At 36.7% G+C, this 20,955-nt stretch overlaps 1 protein-coding gene across 1 annotated transcript in view; it reads left to right on the top strand.

Moving 5' to 3' along the window:
* LOC134841612 (protein crumbs-like) overlaps positions 1–16,683 on the top strand; it is a 31,276-nt gene extending 14,593 nt beyond the window's left edge. The window contains 9 exon segments of the mRNA XM_063857638.1: positions 5,248–5,386; positions 5,604–5,855; positions 6,036–6,095; positions 6,098–6,271; positions 11,759–11,943; positions 14,440–14,578; positions 14,821–15,072; positions 15,260–15,490; positions 16,335–16,683. Coding sequence (XP_063713708.1) covers positions 5,248–5,386; positions 5,604–5,855; positions 6,036–6,095; positions 6,098–6,271; positions 11,759–11,943; positions 14,440–14,578; positions 14,821–15,072; positions 15,260–15,490; positions 16,335–16,609 — 1,707 coding nt within the window. The 3' untranslated portion in view covers positions 16,610–16,683.
* The last annotated feature ends 4,272 nt before the right edge of the window (positions 16,684–20,955 follow it).

Raw genomic sequence — 20,955 nt, 5'->3', positions numbered from 1 at the left:
ACTCTCATTTTCGAGCAGAAAATTGTTCTTCCAAATGTTTACCTCTTGACAATTCTAAACATATTTACAGGAGCTTTATTTTTTCGGTCGGGTAAGGACCTTTTATATTTTATCATTAAAATAAACACTTATTTCCACAGAAAAAGGAAATTTTTGCAACAAAAAAATGAACGAGATTACCGGCCCATTACTTATTAATCCAGACGAACACGTGATTTCTCTAAAGTTCAAAGATGACCACCTTCCGATCGATCATGCAAATCTTATGAAGAAATTGAAATCCGACTTACAACTTCCTAACGCTCCGTTATTTTGCGAAGACCACTGCTCCAAGAAATTACTACAGTTGATGACGAGAGAGGACAAAGCGATTTGGGACCTAATGGACACTACAAAAACTGGACAACCAATGGGCATTCACGGAAATTATATGAAAAATTACTTAAAGGAACTTCACTTGAAAGACGACTTACAACTCTTAGATAACAAGTTAGTCGTACCGACAACCATCAGGGGAACCTTCAGCTCAATGCTTCATGAGACCCATCCAGGCCAATTCGGTATGAAATTTTTGGCAGAATAAATTTGGTGGCCCCAATTCTACCGAGAGATATACCATCATGGGAAGTCATGTAACCAATGCATTAAAGCCGGTAAGAACCTCAAAGTTTTACTTGGTACGGACCATACTACAACACTGCCCACGTTGTCGTTCGCGAACGAGGAAATAAACCTGGACTTCGGAGGTCTTTGGGGAACAAAAAAGTATATTCTCTTGTGCATCGAATGTTTTACTAAGTTTCCATCGGCGAAGGTGGTCAATATAACCACTTCAAACTCCGTTATCTCAATTTTAAACGATTATTGCCATCTTTACGCATTTCCTCCGTTATCTCAATTTTAAACGATTATTGCCATCTTTACGGATTGCCATCTTTACGGATTTTAAACCTTACTGTGAAAAATATAACATCGAAATCATTTACTGCACAGTCGGCGACCATAGATCTAATGGGCTTGTGGAAAGGTTTGTTTATACTGTAAAGTCTAATATATTAGCCATGTCATTTGATTTACCAAAACTTTTTTAAACTCTTTGATCGAAAAAAATATCTGGAACCTCAAAATTACAAAACAAGCTTCAATCGGTTGTACTCTGATCGAGAAATGTTTTAATAGAACGTCTGAAAACAGATAGAAAAATCTGATTTCCCTTGATAACCGTTTAGATAAAGGAAAATCAACTCTATCCGACCAACGGGCCAGAAATTGGAGTTGAACGACGGCGCGGAAGACGGCTATCTGGACGCTGACATGGACGCGCAAACCGACTCTGAAGATACTTTGCCGCTAGCTCTCACAATCTCAAGGACTCCCGTACCAGAAACTCATAATTCGGACAAAGGCTCAAGATCGATAAAGAAACTAGTCTCTGAAGGTAAATAATATAGAAGCGCGGCCAACATAAAAAATGGGGAACCTTATTTTATTCTTGTAAAGCAGGATGTCATCGACTCATCTGAGCATACCATAACACTTGATAACGGTCACATTTTACGTAAACCGTATATACCCTACAATCGAAAACTACTCCCTGGTCCCAGGAAATTGTTTTGAATCAGTCACCATCGAGCATAAGCTAACTGTACCTTCGAGTTTAGAAGCAAAGAGGAAATTATCACCTCCGAAGAAGACAATTGGGACAGATCAATTCCAGTTAAATCAAGGCACATCAAGAGGGGATAGGCCGAAACAAGTGTCTGGACCGTCGACAGATCCATTATTTACACACGATCTTTCACGAAACACCTCAGGTTCCTCGTCATCTTTAAATTGAAACTCATGGGATGGAATAACAGACGACCATTTCGACGATTTGACAAATAATAATGTACCGCTTAGCCAACAAGCCGACTCGCGATCTAACCAAGGGTTAAGTTTTACAGGTGAAGACCACACTCAATCAACCAGGCCTAACCTCACTGGATCTACAGAACACCCTGCAGTCGTGGACGAGCCAGACGAAGCGACAATAGAGGGTTATGAAAAGAACCCAATTATGTTGGACAGTACCCCAGAAGAACCTTCCCCGTTGAAACAACAACCGAGGACGTCTAGACCTCGCAGAAACGTGGGACCCCAAAAATTCTTCGGAGAACAAAGATAAATCGACATCGTTCTAGAAACGAAAGACCCGACCACTCAAGTGTTTACGCTACAGAGCGACACTCTTAATTCACCAAGGGCTTCTTTCACCGTCATTTCATCATCAGACTTCCTAACACCACTCTCGGAGGTACCTCTAAAAAACCACCCTCGTTGTAGAAACTACCTTATCCTGGTCTTCACAGAATTGTATCCCATCGGGATGAGCAAGACAATTTTGACGAATACATCCTTCGGATCCTCTTCTTCACCAGGACCTACAACTTACGACAAAACTGACAATATAGAAGGAGCCAGTAATTTTTTTTTCGACAATTGATACAGACCTGAAACACAGACTAGACGATTTCGATGCAAGATTTAATTAAGATTTGCCAAACTTTTTTTCAAGTATTTTCACTTTTTTGGTATTCATTTTTAACTGACCTTCGTTAATTTGGATCATATTTTACATGTTGAATGTACATCTTGTAGATTGGTGGTAATTTATTTAGTTTTTTTTTCATTATTGTATAACGGTAAGTTCTGTATATTCATCTTTTGTACATCTGTACTTTCTAAAATTCATTCCATTTTTGCTTGCTGTACTATTGTTTGGCGCAGTTTGTAAAATTTTGTGCCTCCTTTGAAGGGGGAAATGGGTGTATATCGAATTGGTTTTAGTTAATTTGTAGTTTAATTTTTTCCCCGGTGGGAAATTGTGTGGTTTGTTTTATGTCTATCTTGATGACCTTCAGTATTGATTAAAAACCTGTTAACTCTGCATGATTCGTCCATTGGTTGATCGTTGTGTGTTTGTTGGTTCTAGTTCAAGTTTAGAACGTTGTAAATTCACACTCTTTGTTACCTGTTTTACTCTTTTAAGTAATTGTACATTAATTGTACATACCTACGTAGATTAATAGATTATTTTATTAGATTGAATGAAGGAAAATGCTTTTTCCACTGGTATTCACACATTTCGCACCTCATAAATGACTGGCACATTTCGCCCCATGCACGTTTCGCTCTGATATTGTACACTAAGAAAGCGGCGGTTAATTAACTGTGTAATAAGTTAGGGGCAAAACGTGCGACGAAATGTGTGAAATTAATCCGGACAAAGGCTCAAGATCGATAAAGAAACTAGTCTCTGGAGGTAAAAACTATAGAAGGGCGGCCAACATAAAAAACGGGGAAACTTATTTTATTCTTGTAAAGCAGGATGTCATCGACTCATCTGAGCATACCATAACACTTGATAACGGCCACATTTTACGTAAATCGTATATACCCTACAATCGAAAACTACTCCCTGGTCCCAGGAAATTGTTTTGAATCAGTCACCATCGAGCATAAGCTAACTGTACCTTCGAGTTTAGAAGCAAAGAGGAAATTATCACCTCCGAAGAAGACAATTGGGACAGATCAATTCCAGTTAAATCAAGGCACATCAAGAGGGGATAGGCCGAAACAAGTGTCTGGACCGTCGACAGATCCATTATTTACACACGATCTTTCACGAAACACCTCAGGTTACTCGTCATCTTTAAATTGAAACTCATGGGATGGAATAACAGACGACTATTTCCACGATTTGACAAATAATAATGTACCGCATAGCCACCAAGCCGACTCGCGATCTAACCAAGGGTTAAGTTTTACAGGTGACGACCACACTCAATCAACCAGGCCTAACCTCACTGGATCTACAGAACACCCTGCAGTCGTGGACGAGCCAGCCGAAGCGACAAAAGAGGGTTATGAAAAGAACCCAATTATGTTAGACAGTACCCCAGAAGAACTTTCCCCATTGGAACAACAACCGAGGACGTCTAGACCTCGCAGAAACGTGGGACCACAAAAATTCTTCGGAGAACAAAGATAAATCGACATCGTTCTATAATAGGAAGACCCGACAACTCAAGTGTTTACGCTACAGGACGACACTCTTAATTCACCAAGGGCTTCTTTCACCGTCATTTCACCATCAGACCTCCTAACACGACTCGCGGAGGTACCTCCAAAAACCACCCTCGTTGTAGAAACTACTTTATCCTGGTCTTCACAGAAACGTATCCCATCGGGACGAGCAAGAGAATTTTGACGAATACATCCTTCGGATCCTCCTCTTCACCAGGACCTACAACTTACGACAAAACTGACAATATAGAAGGAGCCAGTGATTTTTTCTTCGACAATTGATACAGACCTGAAACACAGACTAGACGATTTCGATGCAAGATTTTATTAAAAACTCTAAAAACTTTTTTAAAGTATTTTCACTTTTTTAGTATTCATTTTTAAGTGACCTTCGTTAATGTGGATCATATTTTACATGTTGAATCTACATCTTGTAGATTGGTGGTGTTTTATTTAGTTCGTTTCATTATTGTATAACGGTAAGTTCTATATATTCACCTTTTGTACATCTGTACTTTCTAAATTTCATTCGTAGATTCGATTTTTGCTTGCTGTACTATTGTTTGGCGCAGTTTGTAAAATTTTGTTCCTTCTTTGAAGGGGGAAATGGGTGTATATAGAATTGGTTTTAGTTAATTTGTACTTTAATTTTTTCCCCGGTGGGAAATGGTGTGATTTGTTTTATGTCTATCTTGATGACCTTCAGTATTGGTTAAAAACCTGTTAACTCTGCATGATTCGTCCATCGGTTGATCCTTGTGTGTTGGTTCTAGTTCAAGTTTAGAACGTTTTAATTTCACACTTTTTTTTTTACTTGTTTTACTCTTTCAAAGATTGTACATTAATTGTACATACCTACGTAGATTATTAGATTATTTTATTAGATTGAATGAAGGAAAATTCTTTTTTCACTGGTATTCACACATTTCGCACCTCATAATTTACTGGCATATTTCGCGCCATGCACGTTTTGCTTCGATATTGTACACTTAGAAAGCGGCGGTTAATTAACTGTGTAATAATTTAGTTGCAAAACGTGCGACGAAGTGTGTGAAATTAATAGGGGCGACTTGTGTGGGGCGAAACATGGGGCATTTTTTCACTAAATATTACTATATTCTACTATATATGGAGCATCATATTGATTTTTGTTCAGTGAACTTCATATTATTCTTCTAGCGTCAGTTCTTGTGCATTTGCGAGACGGGATTCATGGGGGAGGTGTGTGAACAGGTAGACTTGTGTGCATCCCAGCAGTGCAGCGGGAGAGGCAACTGTACAAATGTAGACAACACTTTCCAGTGCACATGTGAACAAGGTACCCAAGAAAAAGCAGCAACCATTCCCAAAAGCATCATTTTGGCACAATTTTCTAACAATCAACTCGACAAAAAACTGATGATTCGAATAATCACCCCTATAATTAACTAATTCACCGGTTATCGAATTGCCGAACTTTAAACAGTCGATAACTTTATAGTGATTTTCAAATTGACTGATTAAACACTTTCATCGGAAATGTTATATTTTGGCAGGTTGGGAGGGAACAGTTTGTGAGGACGATATTAACGAATGCGACACCCTCTCTCCTTGTGCCCGACAGAACACAACACGAGACTGCGAAAACCTCGCAGGCGGTTACAACTGTCACTGCAAGTTCGGCTACACAGAACCACACTGCGACTCCGTGCTCGACTTCTGCGAAGAAGGACCCTGCAAGAACAATGCTTCTTGCGAATCCACTGACTTTGTCGGGTTCAATTGCACATGCATTCCTGGATTCACAGAAAGATTGAAGGATTTTTGATCTTTTTTCCACACATAATATACCGACACATACATTTACTTAGGCTTCAACATTTGCATTATTTTAAGAGTTTTAACAAACTAATAAACATTAACCCTCGAAGATATCGCTCCAGGGTTGAGGATGGTAATTTGATACGAAAAAAAAGTTCTTTTGCCATGTGCAGGCGAGACCTGTGAGATGAACATTGACGAGTGCGAGGGAAACAACTGTGCGTCGGGACAATATGTGTAGACGGAGCCAACCAGTACAAATGTGACTGCATTGGCACAGGGTTCAGGGGTCAGCTCTGCGATGAGTCATGTGTCAACTCAAGTGCGTGGAAGAATTCTGCCAGTTATCTTTTCAATCAAACTTCCGATGAGTTCTTCTGCGACTGCAGCTCAAATTTCGAAGGTGGGTACATTTTTTTTTCGAAGCTCAGGAAGGACAATATATTACATCTTGTACACAAAAGGGCAATTTTCAATCTAAGCCCTCAAAAAACAGCTAGTAATTATCTTCAAGATAAGCTCTTTCCATAATTTTACAAGAAAAAAATGGAAAGGAAACATAGCGCCCAAAAAATTTTATGAAGGGTACATTCTCCAAAAAATTGACCAAATTGTTTGAAAATAGTTTTTAAACAAGAACTGGTGCTTTATATAGTAAAAACTACCTTTTTTGTCTATAAAACAAAATAAAATTTATACTATGTTTTGGAGAGTATACATTTCTTGAAAATATGTTGGGCTACGTAAGAGGCTCACTTTGATATATTTATGCCAGTATTTGACGAGGTAGCTTTGGCGTAATTTTCGATTGACTAAAAAAGCCAAAAATGACCGACTTATAGGGTAAAACTTTGGGCCCGAATTTATCAAACCAAACTGCATCATAATAATTCTGTTTAAACTCTCGGCAATTTTTGTGTTCATCATTTTGTACCTCAAATCAACTTAATTTGAGAAAAACGCGTTTTAAATTTCTAGTTTAATGCGTTTTGTCCGGATAACGTAAATTAGCACTGTATGTAATTGAGTAAAAAACATTTAAGTGAAATAGATTTCAGCTGAAGTCAACACAAAAATTGTTCAATTCTGAGACACCTGAAAATGGTGGTACCTATTCCAGCCAGTAAGGGTGATAAAGTCGACTTTCTTTAAAAGCGTGGTTTTTATTGTTTAGTGACTACCTGAAAACATTTTTGATAGTCTTGTAATATGCTTTTACTTCTAGGTCAATTATGCTCGGAGCAACTTTTGGGTGGAGACAACGATGACGGCAAAATTTCAACGGCAGGAGCTGCACTGCTTGCAATTCTCATTATAGTAGTCGTCGTAATAATAATCATTGTTGTATTCCTGGTTGTGAAACACCTGAATAAGACTCAAGTATCTTCTGGTTCGTTTGATCCAAAATTTGCAGAAGGTGCCGACAACCGAACAGTCCCGAAAGACAGCGAATTCCCCCAATTTACAATTCCGAGAGCCAAGCTGGAAAGACTCATTTGAAGTCATTTTCACTAACATTTTCAAAATAACTCATTTTTGTATTCTGGCTTCATTTAATTTAAATTTTTCAAAAAGCTTGTTATGAAAAATTATTAAGTTTGGCAAATCCTTGCACTTGCATGTAGACACAACATCGCCCAATCCATTGATGTACTAAGCCGATAAAATCTGAATTGCGTTGAAAATAGACCCCGTCTACTTTCATGGCCTAACGCGAAAATACTTTAAGTACAGAGGCGAAGTGGAGTTTTATATTTAGCAAAACTATTATATTTAAAAAAATAAAATAACGTGTTTCTCAAAATTGAAACAAGTTTTCTAATCAAAATTGAGAATCCAGAAAAATTTTCAGAAAATGAGGTAGAAATTATTTAATATGTTTGAAGTAGTTCTACTCGTATTAAAATTCATTTCCAAATCAAATTTTGGTTGCAACACTTGCAAGGTTGAAAAAAATGGTAACAGAAGGAATTTGAGATTCCCGCAAAAGTATAGCTTTGGTAATTAGGGCGCTTAAAAGGTTGATTGAAAAACAAAAATGGATTTTTTCTAGATTTTGCCTATTCTTTCACTCTTTTTGAGAGGAATTTCAAAAAGTGTGAAAACTTAAGTATAAAGAGTGAGGCTCGAGTTTCTGTTATTCTGTCACCCAAATAAAAATCCAAGAAAAAAGACAACAAAGAACTGACCAATTAAAAAACAACAAGCAAAAAACAATTTTTAGTGTCATGGTGGAAAAATAGATGACACAGAAGAGGCAAAATCATAGTGACGTAGAGCTTCAATCGATTGATTTATCTTTTAATTTTTCAAATCAACACTTGTAATACGCTCAAAAAAACCTGTCTTAAGTAGGCCGGCGTTGACTGATTTATAAATAATTCAGCTGAACAAAAAATACCTTTTTTTCAAAAAAAAAAGAGTTCAAAAAATTAATTTAGCGACGCTTTCCTATTACCAAGTTTCTGGAAACAATTTTTTGTGAATATTGAACTTTACATTTGACAAAAAACTGCAGCCAAACCGACAAATAAACCAAAATCACGAAGACCAAAAAGTGACATTTTTAATTCTCTCAAAACCTGATTTAGCACGCATAAATTAACAAAAATGTATGTCAATAGACCAGCATTATTTGAAATACTTGAAAAACCAAATGGAAGTAATTAATAGCTTCCTTTGGCAACTAGGCAAAAACAATGAGGCAATAATTTAATTAAATGAAGTATCCCGATAATAACCCTTGAAACAAATGACAACTGTATTAAAATTTGTATAGTGCTAATAGGTATATAGATACTGTAGATCAAACACCACTACATTCACCTAATCTCAACTGTCTCTACCGCTACTTGAAAGTGTCGGAAAACAATCATCACTGAGCAAAGATCATCACTGAACGCAAACAGTGCGAGCGGTGGTGAAGTGGTTATGTCTCCGCCTCTCAGTTAAAGGTTGGAGATTCGAGGCCCGCCATGATCCTAGATCGTTGAGTGTGAGGCAACATTACACAGCCCAGAAAAATAGCGGAAAAAACTGCGAGTATACCTGAACCAGGGGCAGAAACAACAGCGGTTTTCCGTGAAGACTTGAACAGCTCAATTGTTGGTAGTTTCAATTGTGGTTAAATCGTTTTAATCTAAATAATTTTAGTTCCATTTCAAAACCCTATTGAGTAACTAAGCTTTTATCGCCACTTCTTATGCAATTTTATTGCTGGAATATGGCCGACTGCGTGCTAAGGCAAGCAAGTTTTCAGGTCGAACATCAGCATGCTACCTTATTGCTTGATCTGATGTGAAAATCTTATTCCTGCAAAAACCCCGTCTTTAAAATTTTCGTTTTCATTAAAATTAATAGCCGTATCCTCATGTTGTTGAGAAATTTCTGCTCTTTGTCAAACTATTTAAGAAACGCAAAAAATTTCCAAGATCATGAGACTAAACCCTCACAAAAAATATCTCTTATTAGCTTTATATTGAGCGTTTCTTTACTTTGAGCAGAACAACCAACCGAATAGCATTTCAAATAATAAAAACAATACTTTTTCAGTTTTTCTAATGACTAGCGTTATTTTTTCGCAATTGACGTAATTATTACTTATTTCGGTTTGCTTATTTTGGTTTTTTACAGACACATCAGTTCGCTGAACGCTACCCCGATTCAAAGTTCAAAAATAGAGGCAGAAACTAGCCCATTGTTCTATTAGTTTATCATTAGAATGCTACTAACAGTATATTTTAATATCTTTTATTGTTTTCGAAGGTTCTTGAACAAAAATGTTTAAAAGGCTGAACACGTAAAACAGTATTAAAAAAACTCTTATCAGAACTCAATAATAATTTTGGAACAAAGTTTAAAAATTACAAATTTTAGTCATTTAAAGCACTAATTTGTACAAGTATAATTTCTGATTCAGTTTTTAAGAACATATAAAAACTTGCCCACATAAACGTTCTTGAAATATTTGGGAATAGTGCCGGAATTAACAACACCGTTACAGGACATCAATTTGATGGGAATTGATAACAAAACCTCATGTCAAGGTCGGATTATAACATTGAACAACGTTTCTCAAACACTTGACGGTGGCGTCCCTCTTGATAGAGGGAACGAATGTTGAAAATTTATTTTCAGTCATTTTCAGCTTATCAGAATTATGTATTCAAAAATCTCAGAGAAACCTTCAAAAACTCAAAGCAAGCAAAAAAATTCCAGGCCATAAAAAATAATGCTGACCGATTAAAATGCTGATGTAAATTATCCGGACAGAACGAATTAAGAAAAAAAAACGTAAGACTGTCAAATTACGTTGTATTAAGACAAAAAATGATGAAGACAAAATTTGCTGCAATTTATTTCGCAAAATTTCGGGTCCAATCATTTTCAGTTTTTTTAGTCAAGCAAAACATACACCAAACAAATTGGTTCAATTATTGTCAAAATTCTATAAAATTCAACACAATTTTGACGAATACTTCCTTCGGATCCTCCTCTCCATCAGGACCTACAACTGACGATATAGAAGGAGCCAGTGATTTTTTCTTCGACAATTGATACAGACCTGAAACACAGACTAGACGATATCGATGCAAGATTTAATTAAAAACTACCATAACTTTTTTTCAAGTATTTTCACTTTTTTAGTATTCATTTTTAACTGACCTTTGTTAATGTGGATCATATTTTACATGTTGAATGCACAACTTGTAGATTGGTGGTGTTTTATTTAGTTTTTTTTTTATTATTGTATAATGGTAAGTTCTGTATATTCACCTTTTGTACATCTGTACTTTCTAAATTTCATTCGTAGATTCCATTTTTGCTTGCTTTACTATTGTTTGGCGCAGTTTGTAAAATTTTGTTCCTCCTTTGATGGGGGAAATGGTTGTATATAGAATTGGTTTTAGTTAGTTTCCAGTTCAATTTTTCCCCGGTGGGAAATGTTGTGATTTGTTTTATGTCTATCTTGATGACCTTCAGTATTGATTAAAAACCTATTAACTCTGCATGATTCGTCCATCGGTTGATCATTGTGTGTTGGTTCTAGTTCATGTTCAGAACGTTTTAAATTCACACTTTTTTTAAACTTGTTTTACTCTTTTAAGTAATTGTACATTAATTGTACATACCTACGTAGATTAATAGATTATTTTATTAGATTGAATGAAGGAAAATGCTTTTTTCACTGGTATTCACACATTTCGCACCTCATAAATTACTGGCACATTTCGCCCCATGCACGTTTCGCTCCGATATTGTACACTAAGAAAGCGGCGGTTAATTAACTGTGTAATAAATTAGGGGAAAAATGTGCAACGAAATGTGTGAAATTAATCCGGACAAAGGCTCAAGATCGATAAAGAAACTAGTCTTTGGAGGTAAATATTATAGAGGGGCTGCCAACATAAAAAATGGGGAACCTTATTTTATTCTTGTAAAGCAGGATGTCATCGACTCATCTGAGCATACCATAACACTTGATAACGGCCACATTTTACGTAAATCGTATATATCCTACAATTGAAAACTACTCCCTGGTCCCAGGAAATTGTTTTGAATCAGTCACCCAACGAGCATAAGCTAACTGTACCTTCGAGTTTAGCAGGAAAGAGGAAACTATCACCTCCGAAGAAGACAATTGGGACAGATCAATTCCAGTTAAATCAAGGCACATCAAGAGCGGGTAGGCCGAAACAAGTGTCTGGACCGTCGACAGATCCATTATTTACACACGATCTTTCACGAAACACCTCAGGTACCTCGTCATCTTTAAATTGAAACTCATGGGATGGAATAACAGACGACTATTTCGACGATTTGACAAATAATAATGTACCGCATAGCCAACAAGCCGACTCGCGATCTAACCAAGGGTTAAGTTTTACAGGTGACGACCACACTCAATCAACCAGGCCTAACCTCACTGGATCTACAGAACACCCTGCAGTCGTGGACGAGCCAGACGAAGCGACAATAGAGGGTTATGAAAAGAACCCAATTATGTTGGGCAGTACCCCAGAAGAACCTTCCCCATTGGAACAACAACCGAGGACGTCTAGACCTCGCAGAAACGTGGGACCCCAAAATTCTTCGGAGACAAAAATAAATCGACATCGCTCTAGAAAAGGAACACCCGACCACTCAAGTTTTTACGCTACAGGACGACACTCTTAACTCACCAAGGGCTTCTTTCACCGTCATTTCACCATCAGACCTCCTAATACCACTCGCGGAGGTACCTCCAAAAACCACCCTCGTTGCAGAAACTACCTTATCCTGGTCTTCACAGAAATGTATCCCATCGGGACGAGCAAGACAGTTTTGACGAATACATCCTTCGGATCTTCCTCTTCACCCGGACCTACAACTTACGACAAAACTGACGATATAGAAGAAGCCAGTGATTTTTTCTTCGACAATTGATACAGACCTGAAACACAGACTAGACGATTTCGATGCAAGATTTAATTAAAAACATCCAAAACTTATCGCTCCGATATTGTACACTAAGAAAGCGTCGGTTAATTAACTGTGTAATAAGTTAGGGGCAAAACGTGCGACGAAATGTGTGAAATTAATCCGGACAAAGGCTCAAGATCGATAAAGAAACTAGTCTCTGGAGGTAAATACTATAGAAGGGCGGCCAACATAAAAAATGGGGAAACTTATTTTATTCTTGTAAAGCAGGATGACATCGACTCATCTGAGCATACCATAACACTTGATAACGGCCACATTTTACGTAAATCGTTTATACCCTACAATTGAAAGCTACTCCCTGGTCCCAGGAAATTGTTTTGAATCAGTCACCCATCGAGCATAACCTAACTGTACCTTCGAGTTAAGCAGGAAAGAGGAAACTATCACCTCCGAAGAAGACAGTTGGGACAGATCATTTCCAGTTAAATCAAGGCACATCAAGAGCGGATAGGCCGAAACAAGTGTCTGGACCGTCGACAGATCCATTTTTTACACACGACCTTTCACGAAACACCTCAGGTTCCTCGCCATCTTTAAATTGAAACTCATGGGATGGAATAACAGACGACTATTTCGACGATTTGACAAATAATAATGTACCGCTTAGCCAACAAGCCGACTCGCGATATAACCAAGGGTTAAGTTTTACAGGTGACGACCACACTCAATCAACCAGGCCTAACCTCACTGGATCTACAGAACACCCTGCAGTCGTGGACGAGCCAGACGAAGCGACAATAGAGGGTTATGAAAAGAACCCAATTTTGTTGGACAGTACCCCAGAAGAACCTTCCCCATTGGAACAACAATGGAGGACGTCTATACCTCGCAGAAACGTGGGACCCCAAAAATTCTTCGGAGAACAAAAATAAATCGACATCGTTCTAGAAAAGGAACACCCGACCACTCAAGTGTTTACGCTACAGGACGACACTCTTAACTCACCAAGGGCTTCTTTCACCGTCATTTCACCATCAGACCTTCTAACACCACTCGCGGAGGTACCTCCAAAAACCACCCTCGTTGCAGAAACTACCTTATCCTGGTCTTCACAGAAATGCATCCCATCGGGACGAGCCAGACAATTTTGACGAATACATCCTTCGGATCCCCCTCTTCACCAGGACCTACAAGTTCCGACAAAACTGACGATATAGAAGGAGCCAGTGATTTTTTTTTTCGACAATTGATACAGACCTGAAACACAGACTAGACGATTCCGATGCAAGATTTAATTAAAAACTGCCAAAACTTTTTTCAAGTATTTTCACTTTTTTAGTTTTCATTTTTAACTGACCTTCGTTAATGTGGATCATATTTTACATGTTGAATGTACATCTTGTAGATTGGTGGTGTTTTATTTAGTTTTTTTTTTATTATTGTATAACGGTAAGTTCTGTATATTCACCTTTTGTACATCTGCACTTTCTAAATTTCATTCGTAGATTCCACTTTTGCTTGCTGTACTATTGTTTGGCGCAGTTTGTAAAGTTTTGTTCCTCCTTTGAAGGGGGAAATGGGTGTATATAGAATTGGTTTTAGTTAAGTTGTAGTTTAATTTTTTCCCCGGTGGGAAATGTTGTGATTTGTTTTATGTCTATCTTGATGACTTTCAGTATTGATTAAAAACCTGTTAACTCTGCATGATTCGTTCATCGGTTGATCATTGTGTGTTGGTTCTAGTTCTAGTTTAGAACGTTTTAAATTCACACTTTTTTTTACTTGTTTTACTCTGTTAAGTAATTGTACAATAATTGTACATACCTACGTAGATTAATAGATTATTTTATTAGATTGAATGAAGGAAAATGCTTTTTTCACTGGTATTCACACATTTCGCACCTCATAAATTACTGGCACATTTCGCCCCATGCACGTTTCGCTCCGATATTGTACACTAAGAAAGCGGCTGTTAATTAACTGTGTAATAAGTTAGGGGCAAAACGTGCGACGAAATGTGTGAAATTAATAGGGACGACTTGTGTGGGGCGAAACGTGGGACATTTTTTCACTAAATATTACTATTTTCTACTATATATGGAGCATCATATTGATTTTTGTTCAGTGAACTTCATATTATTCTTCTAGCGTCAGTTCTTGTGCATTTGCGAGACGGGATTCATGGGGGAGGTGTGTGAACAGGTAGACCTGTGTGCATCCCAGCAGTGCAGCGGGAGAGGCAACTGTACAAATGTAGACAACACTTTCCAGTGCACATGTGAACAAGGTACCCAAGAAAAAGCAGCAACCTTTACCGAAAGCATCGATTTGGCAAAATTTTCTAACAATCAACTCGACAAAAAATTGATGATTCGAATAATCACCCCTATAATTAACTAATTCACCGGTTATCGAATTCCCGAACATGCGCAAAACGTGTTTTATAGTCATTTAAACAGTCGATAACTTTATAGTGATTTTCAAATTGACTGATTAAACACTTTCATCGGAAATGTTATATTTTGGCAGGTTGGGAGGGATCAGTTTGTGAGAAAGATATTGACGAATGCGACACCTTCTCTCCTTGTGCCCGGCAGAACGCCACACGAGACTGCGAAAACCTCGCAGGCAGTTACAACTGTCACTGCAAGTTCGGCTTCACAGAACCACACTGCGACTCCGTGCTCGACTTCTGCGAAGAAGGACCCTGCAAGAACAATGCTTCTTGCGAATCCACTGACTTTGTCGGGTTCAATTGCACATGCATTCCTGGATTCACAGGTAGATAGAAGGATTTTTTGATCTTTTTTCCACACATAATATACCGACACATACATTTACTTAAGCTTCAACATTTGCATTATTTTAAGAGTTTTAACAAACTAATAAACATTAACCCTCGAAGATATCGCTCGAGGGTTGAGGATGGTAATTTGATACGAAGAAAAAGTTCTTTTGCCATGTGCAGGCGAGACATGTGAGACGAACATTGACGAGTGCGAGGGAAACGACTGTGCGTCGGGATCCACATGTGTAGACGGAATCAACCAGTACACATGTGACTGCATTGGCACAGGGTTCAGGGGTCAGTTCTGCGATGAGTCATGTGTCAATTCAAGTGCGTGCAAGAATTCTGCCAGTTGTCTTTTCAATCAAACTTCCGATGAGTTCTTCTGCGACTGCAGCTCAAATTTTGAAGGTGGGTACAATTTTTTTTCGAAGCTCAGGAAGGACAATATATTACATGTTGTACACAAAAGGGCAACTTTCAATCTAAGCCCTCAAAAAACAGCTAGTAATTATCTTCAAGATAAGCTCTTTCCATGATTTTACAAGAAAAAAATGAAACGGAAACATAGCGCCCAACAAATTACGCTTTATAGCCCAACAAATTTTATGAAGGGTATATTCTCCAAAAAATTGAACAAATTGTTTGAAAATAGTTTTTAAAGAAAAACTGGTGTTTTATATAGTAAAAACTACCTTTTTTGTCTATAAAATAAAACAAAATTTATACTATGTTTTGGAGAGTATACCTTTCTTTAAAATATGTTGGGCTACGTAAGAGGCTCACTTTCATATATTTAGGTCAGTATTTGACGAGGTAGCTTTGGCGTAATTTTCGATTGACTAAAAAAGCCAAAAATGAACGATTTTTAGGGTAAAACTTTGGGCCCGAATTTATCAAAACAAATTGCATCATAATAGTTCTGTTTAAACTCTCGGCAATTTTTGTCTTCATCATTTTGTACCTCAAATCAACCCAATTTGAGAAAAACGCGTTTTAAATTTCTAGTTTAATGCGTTTTGTCCGGATAACGTAAATCAGCACTGTATGTAATTGAGTAACAAACATTTAAGTGAAATAGATTTCAGCTGAAGTCAACACAAAAATTGTTCAATTCTGAGACACCTGAAAATGGTGGTACCTATTCCAGCCAGTAAGGGTGATAAAGTCGACTTTCTTTAAAAGCGTGGTTTTTATTGTTTAGTGACTACCTGAAAACATTTTTGATAGTCTTGTAATATGCTTTTACTTCTAGGTCAATTATGCTCGGAGCAACTTTCGGGTGGAGACAACGATGACGGCAAAATTTCAACGGCAGGAGCTGCACTGCTTGCAATTCTCATTATAGTAGTCGTCGTAATAATAATCATTGTTGTATTCCTGGTTGTGAAACACCTGAATAAGACTCAAGTATCTTCTGGTTCGTTTGATCCAAAATTTGCAGAAGGTGCCGACAACCGAACAGTCCCGAAAGACAGCGAATTCCCCCAATTTACAATTCCGAGAGCCAAGCTGGAAAGACTCATTTGAAGTCATTTTCACTAACATTTTCAAAATAACTCATTTTTGTATTCTGGCTTCATTTAATTTAAATTTTTCAAAAAGCTTGTTATGAAAAATTATTAAGTTTGGCAAATCCTTGCACTTGCATGTAGACACAACATCGCCCAATCCATTGATGTACTAAGCCGATAAAATCTGAATTGCGTTGAAAATAGACCCCGTCTACTTTCATGGCCTAACGCGAAAATACTTTAAGTACAGAGGCGAAGTGGAGTTTTGTAATTCTTGCGATACAGATTCATAAAAATAGTATGAAAGTATAAAGCCAAAAACAGAATTGAGAGCCAAGCGGAGTGCAAAACTATTATATTTAAAAAAATAAAATAACGTGTTTCTCAAAATTGAAACATGTTTTCTAATCAAAATTGAGAATCCAGAAAAATTTTCAGAAAATGAGGTAGAAATTATTCAATATGTTTGAAGCAGTTCTACACGCATTAAAATTCATTTCCAAATCACATTTTGGTTGCAACACTTGCAAGGTTGAAAAAAGTGGTAACAGAAGGAATTTGAGATTCCCGCAAAGTACAGCTTCTGTAATTAGGGCGCTTAAAAGCTTAAATAAAACAAAAATGGATTTTTTTTCTAGATTTTGCCTATTCTTTCACTCTTTTTGAGAGGAATTTTAAAAAGTATGAAAACTTAAGTATAAAGAGTGAGGCTCGATTTTCTGTTAATCTGTCACCCAAATAAAAATCCAAGAAAAGAGACAGCAAAGAACTGACCAATTAAAAATTTTTAGTGACAGGTGCAAAAAATAGATGACACAGAAGAGGCAAAATCATAGTGACGTAGAGCTTCAATCGATTGTTTTATCTTTTAATTTTTCAAATCAATACTTGTAATACGCTCAAAAAAACCTGTCTTAAGTAGGCCGGCATTGCCTGATTTAAAAATAGTTCAGCTGAACAAAAAATACCTTTTTTTTCAAAAAAAAAGTGTTCGAAAAACTAATTTAGCGCCGCTTTCCTATTAGCAAGTTTCTGCAAACAGTTTTTGGTGACTATTGTACTTTACATTTGACAAAAAACGGCAGCCAAACCGACAAAAAATAAACCAAAATCACGAAGACCAAAAAGTGACATTTTTAAATCTCTCAAAACCTGATTTAGCACGCATAAATTAACAAAAATCTATGTCAATAGACCAGCATTATTTGAAATACTCAAAAAGTCAAATGGAAGTAATTAATAGCTTCCTTTGGCAACTAAGCAAAAACAACTAGGCAATAATTTAATTAACAGAAGTATTCCGATAATAATCCTTGAAACAAATGACAACTGTATTAAAATTTGTATAGTGCTAATAGGTATATAGATACTGTAGATCAAACACCACTACATTCACCTAATCTCAACTGTCTCTACCGCTATTTGAAAGTGTCGGAAAACAATCATCACTGAGCAAAGATCATCACTGAACGCGAACCGTGGGAGCGGTAGTGAAGTGGTTATGTATCCGCCTCTCAGTTAAAGGTTGGAGATTCGAGGCCCGACATGATCCTAGATCGTTGAGTGTGAGGCAACATTACACAGCCCAGAAAAATAGCGGAAAAAACTGCGAGTATACCTGAACCAGGGGCAGAAACAACAGCGGTTTTCCGTGAAGACTTGAACAGCTCAATTGTTGGTACTTTCAATTGTGGTTAAATCGTTTTAATCTAAATAATTTTAGTTCCATTTCAAAACCCTATTGAGTAACTAAGCTTTTATCGCCACTTCTTATGCAATTATATTGCTGGAATATGGCCGACTGCGTGCTAAGGCAAGCAAGTTTTCAGGTCGAACATCAGCATGCTAACTTATTGCTTGATCTGATGTGAAAATCATATTCCTGCAAAGACCCCGTCTTTAAAATTTTCGTTTTCATTAAAATTAATAGCCTTAGCCTCATGTTGCTGAGAAATTTCTGCTCTTTGTCAAACTATTTAAGAAACGCAAAAAATTTCCAAGATCATGAGACTAAACCCTCACAAAAAATATCTCTTATTAGCTTTATATTGAGCGTTTATTTACTTTGAGCAGAACAATCAACCGAATTGCATTTCAAATAATAAAAACAATACTTTTTCAGTTTTTCTAATGACTAGCGTTATTTCTTCGCAATTGACGTAATTATTACTTATTTCAGTTTGCTTATTTGGTTTTTTACTGACACATCGGTTCGCTGAACGCTACCCCGATTCAAAGTTCAAAAATAGAGGCAGAAACTAGCCCATTGTTCTATTAGTTTACCATTAGAATGCTACTAACATATTTTAATATCTTTTATTTTTTTCGAAGGTTCTTGAACAAAAATGTTTAAAAGGCTGAACACGTAAAACAGTATTAAAAAAACTCTTATCAGAACTGAATAATAATTTTGGAACCAAGTTTAAAAATTATAAATTTTAGTCATTTGAAGCACTAATTTGTACAAGTATAATTTCTGATTCAGTTTTTAAGAACATATCAAAACTTGCCCACATAAACTTTCTTGAAATATTTAGGAATAGTCCTGGAATTAACAACACCGTTACAGGACATCAATTTGATGGGAATTGATAACAAAACCTCATGTCAAGGTCGGATTATAACATTGAACAACGTTTCTCAAATACTTGACGGTGGCGTCCCTCTTGATAGAGGGAACGAATGTTGAAAAATTATTTTCAGTCATTTTCAGCCAATCAGATTTATGTATTCAAAAATCTCAGAGAAACCTTCAAAATCTCACAGCAAGCAAAAAAATTCCAGGCCATAAAAAATAATACTGACCGATAAAAATGCTGATGTAAATTCTCCGGACAGAACAAATTAAAAACAAAAAACTTAAAACTGACAAATTATGTTGTATAAAGACAAAAAATGATGAAGACAAAACTTGCTGCAATTTATTTCGCAAAAATTCGGGTCCAAAAACTAACCCCAAAAACGATCATTTTCAGTTTTTTTAGTCAAGCAAAATATACGCCAAACAAATTGGTTCAATTATTGTCAAAATTCTATAAAAGTGAGTCTCTAAGTAGCCTAACAAAATTTAAGGACTTAATCTTCAAAACATTGGGATAAGAATTTTGAGCCAGTTTTGCTTGTTGAACTGAAATTTTGTTTTCTTTGATCCACTTACATCAAAATATAGCAATGAAATTAAGCAAACGGAAAATGGGATCCAAGCTATTGTCGAAATTGAATTAAAAAAAATGAAAATAAACTCTCCAAAATATTCAAACAATTAAACAACTACCTCTACAGAAAAACACGAAAAGTTGTAAGCCATTTTCAATTTGGGGTACAAATTTCAAAGCAAACAACCACGCCGTTAAACAGTCATTCAAAATCACTTACAGAGCCGACTTTCAATTACGGTTAAAATTGCCTCAAAAGTAAAAATAAAATGATTAGCTTAAGACAGTAAATTATATGCTTTGGAATGTGAGCCTCCAAAAATATTTAGGCAAACTATAGTTCGACTGTACAAGTTTCCTTTTATCAATTTCTTTACATCCATGAAAAACGAAGCCCGACAGGCTTTTTTCTGAACCCCAAAGCATTTTTCCAAACAGCTCATTTTTTTCTGGCGTTCTTTACCTCTAGAACAAGCGAGAAGGGATCTGAAAGATGTCGAGGCTCCATAACAAGGCTAATTATACATTTACATACATACAGGACAAAAAAGAACAATGTCCGCCGGAACTCGAATCTTAAACCTGCCCTTTGAAAAACCCTTAATTGCGGTAAAAACTGTAGTTCCCGATTTCAAGTAACTTTCTCGTGCAAATGAAAACAAAGCAGAGACAGAACACATACAAGCAAAACACAATTTCATCAACCGTACAATTATTCGAACAAAAAATCAACACACTGAGGCGAAGCTGGACTTCGCAAACACTAGCCAGAGCACGAAAAAAAAACGCTTTTTAAATTGCGAGATATATTGAATTAGAATTATTCTGAGGTCGAGTTTTTATTTTGTTGTTGTTTGAAACTAAGCTTTTTTCGGTTTATTTGATGAATTAAAAATGCATCAACTGTATAACTTATTACTACTCGAATGTGAAAGCAAATGCAATCAAAAAGCATGAAAAGTGCCACTTTTGCAAATATTTGAGATTTAGGTTAGAAAAAAAGAATATTTATACTATTACACTAACGCTCACTTAAGAACGCTAGTGTACAAACACTGACAGTGGGAGCTTTGGCACCCCCCGAAAAACCCGAGTTATTTCCAGTTTTCGAGCCAGAAACAAAATTATCTTTGTTTCTAATATTAACAGGGCTTTCACCAGAATGAAGTTTAGCATAGCATAATTTTTTGTACTGGTACAGATAATG

The sequence above is a fragment of the Symsagittifera roscoffensis genome, chromosome 3 (genome assembly GCF_963678635.1).
Source record: "Symsagittifera roscoffensis chromosome 3, txSymRosc1.1, whole genome shotgun sequence".
In the NCBI taxonomy this organism is placed as follows: domain Eukaryota; kingdom Metazoa; phylum Xenacoelomorpha; order Acoela; family Convolutidae; genus Symsagittifera; species Symsagittifera roscoffensis.
This window is presented reverse-complemented; position numbering and strand designations above follow the sequence as displayed.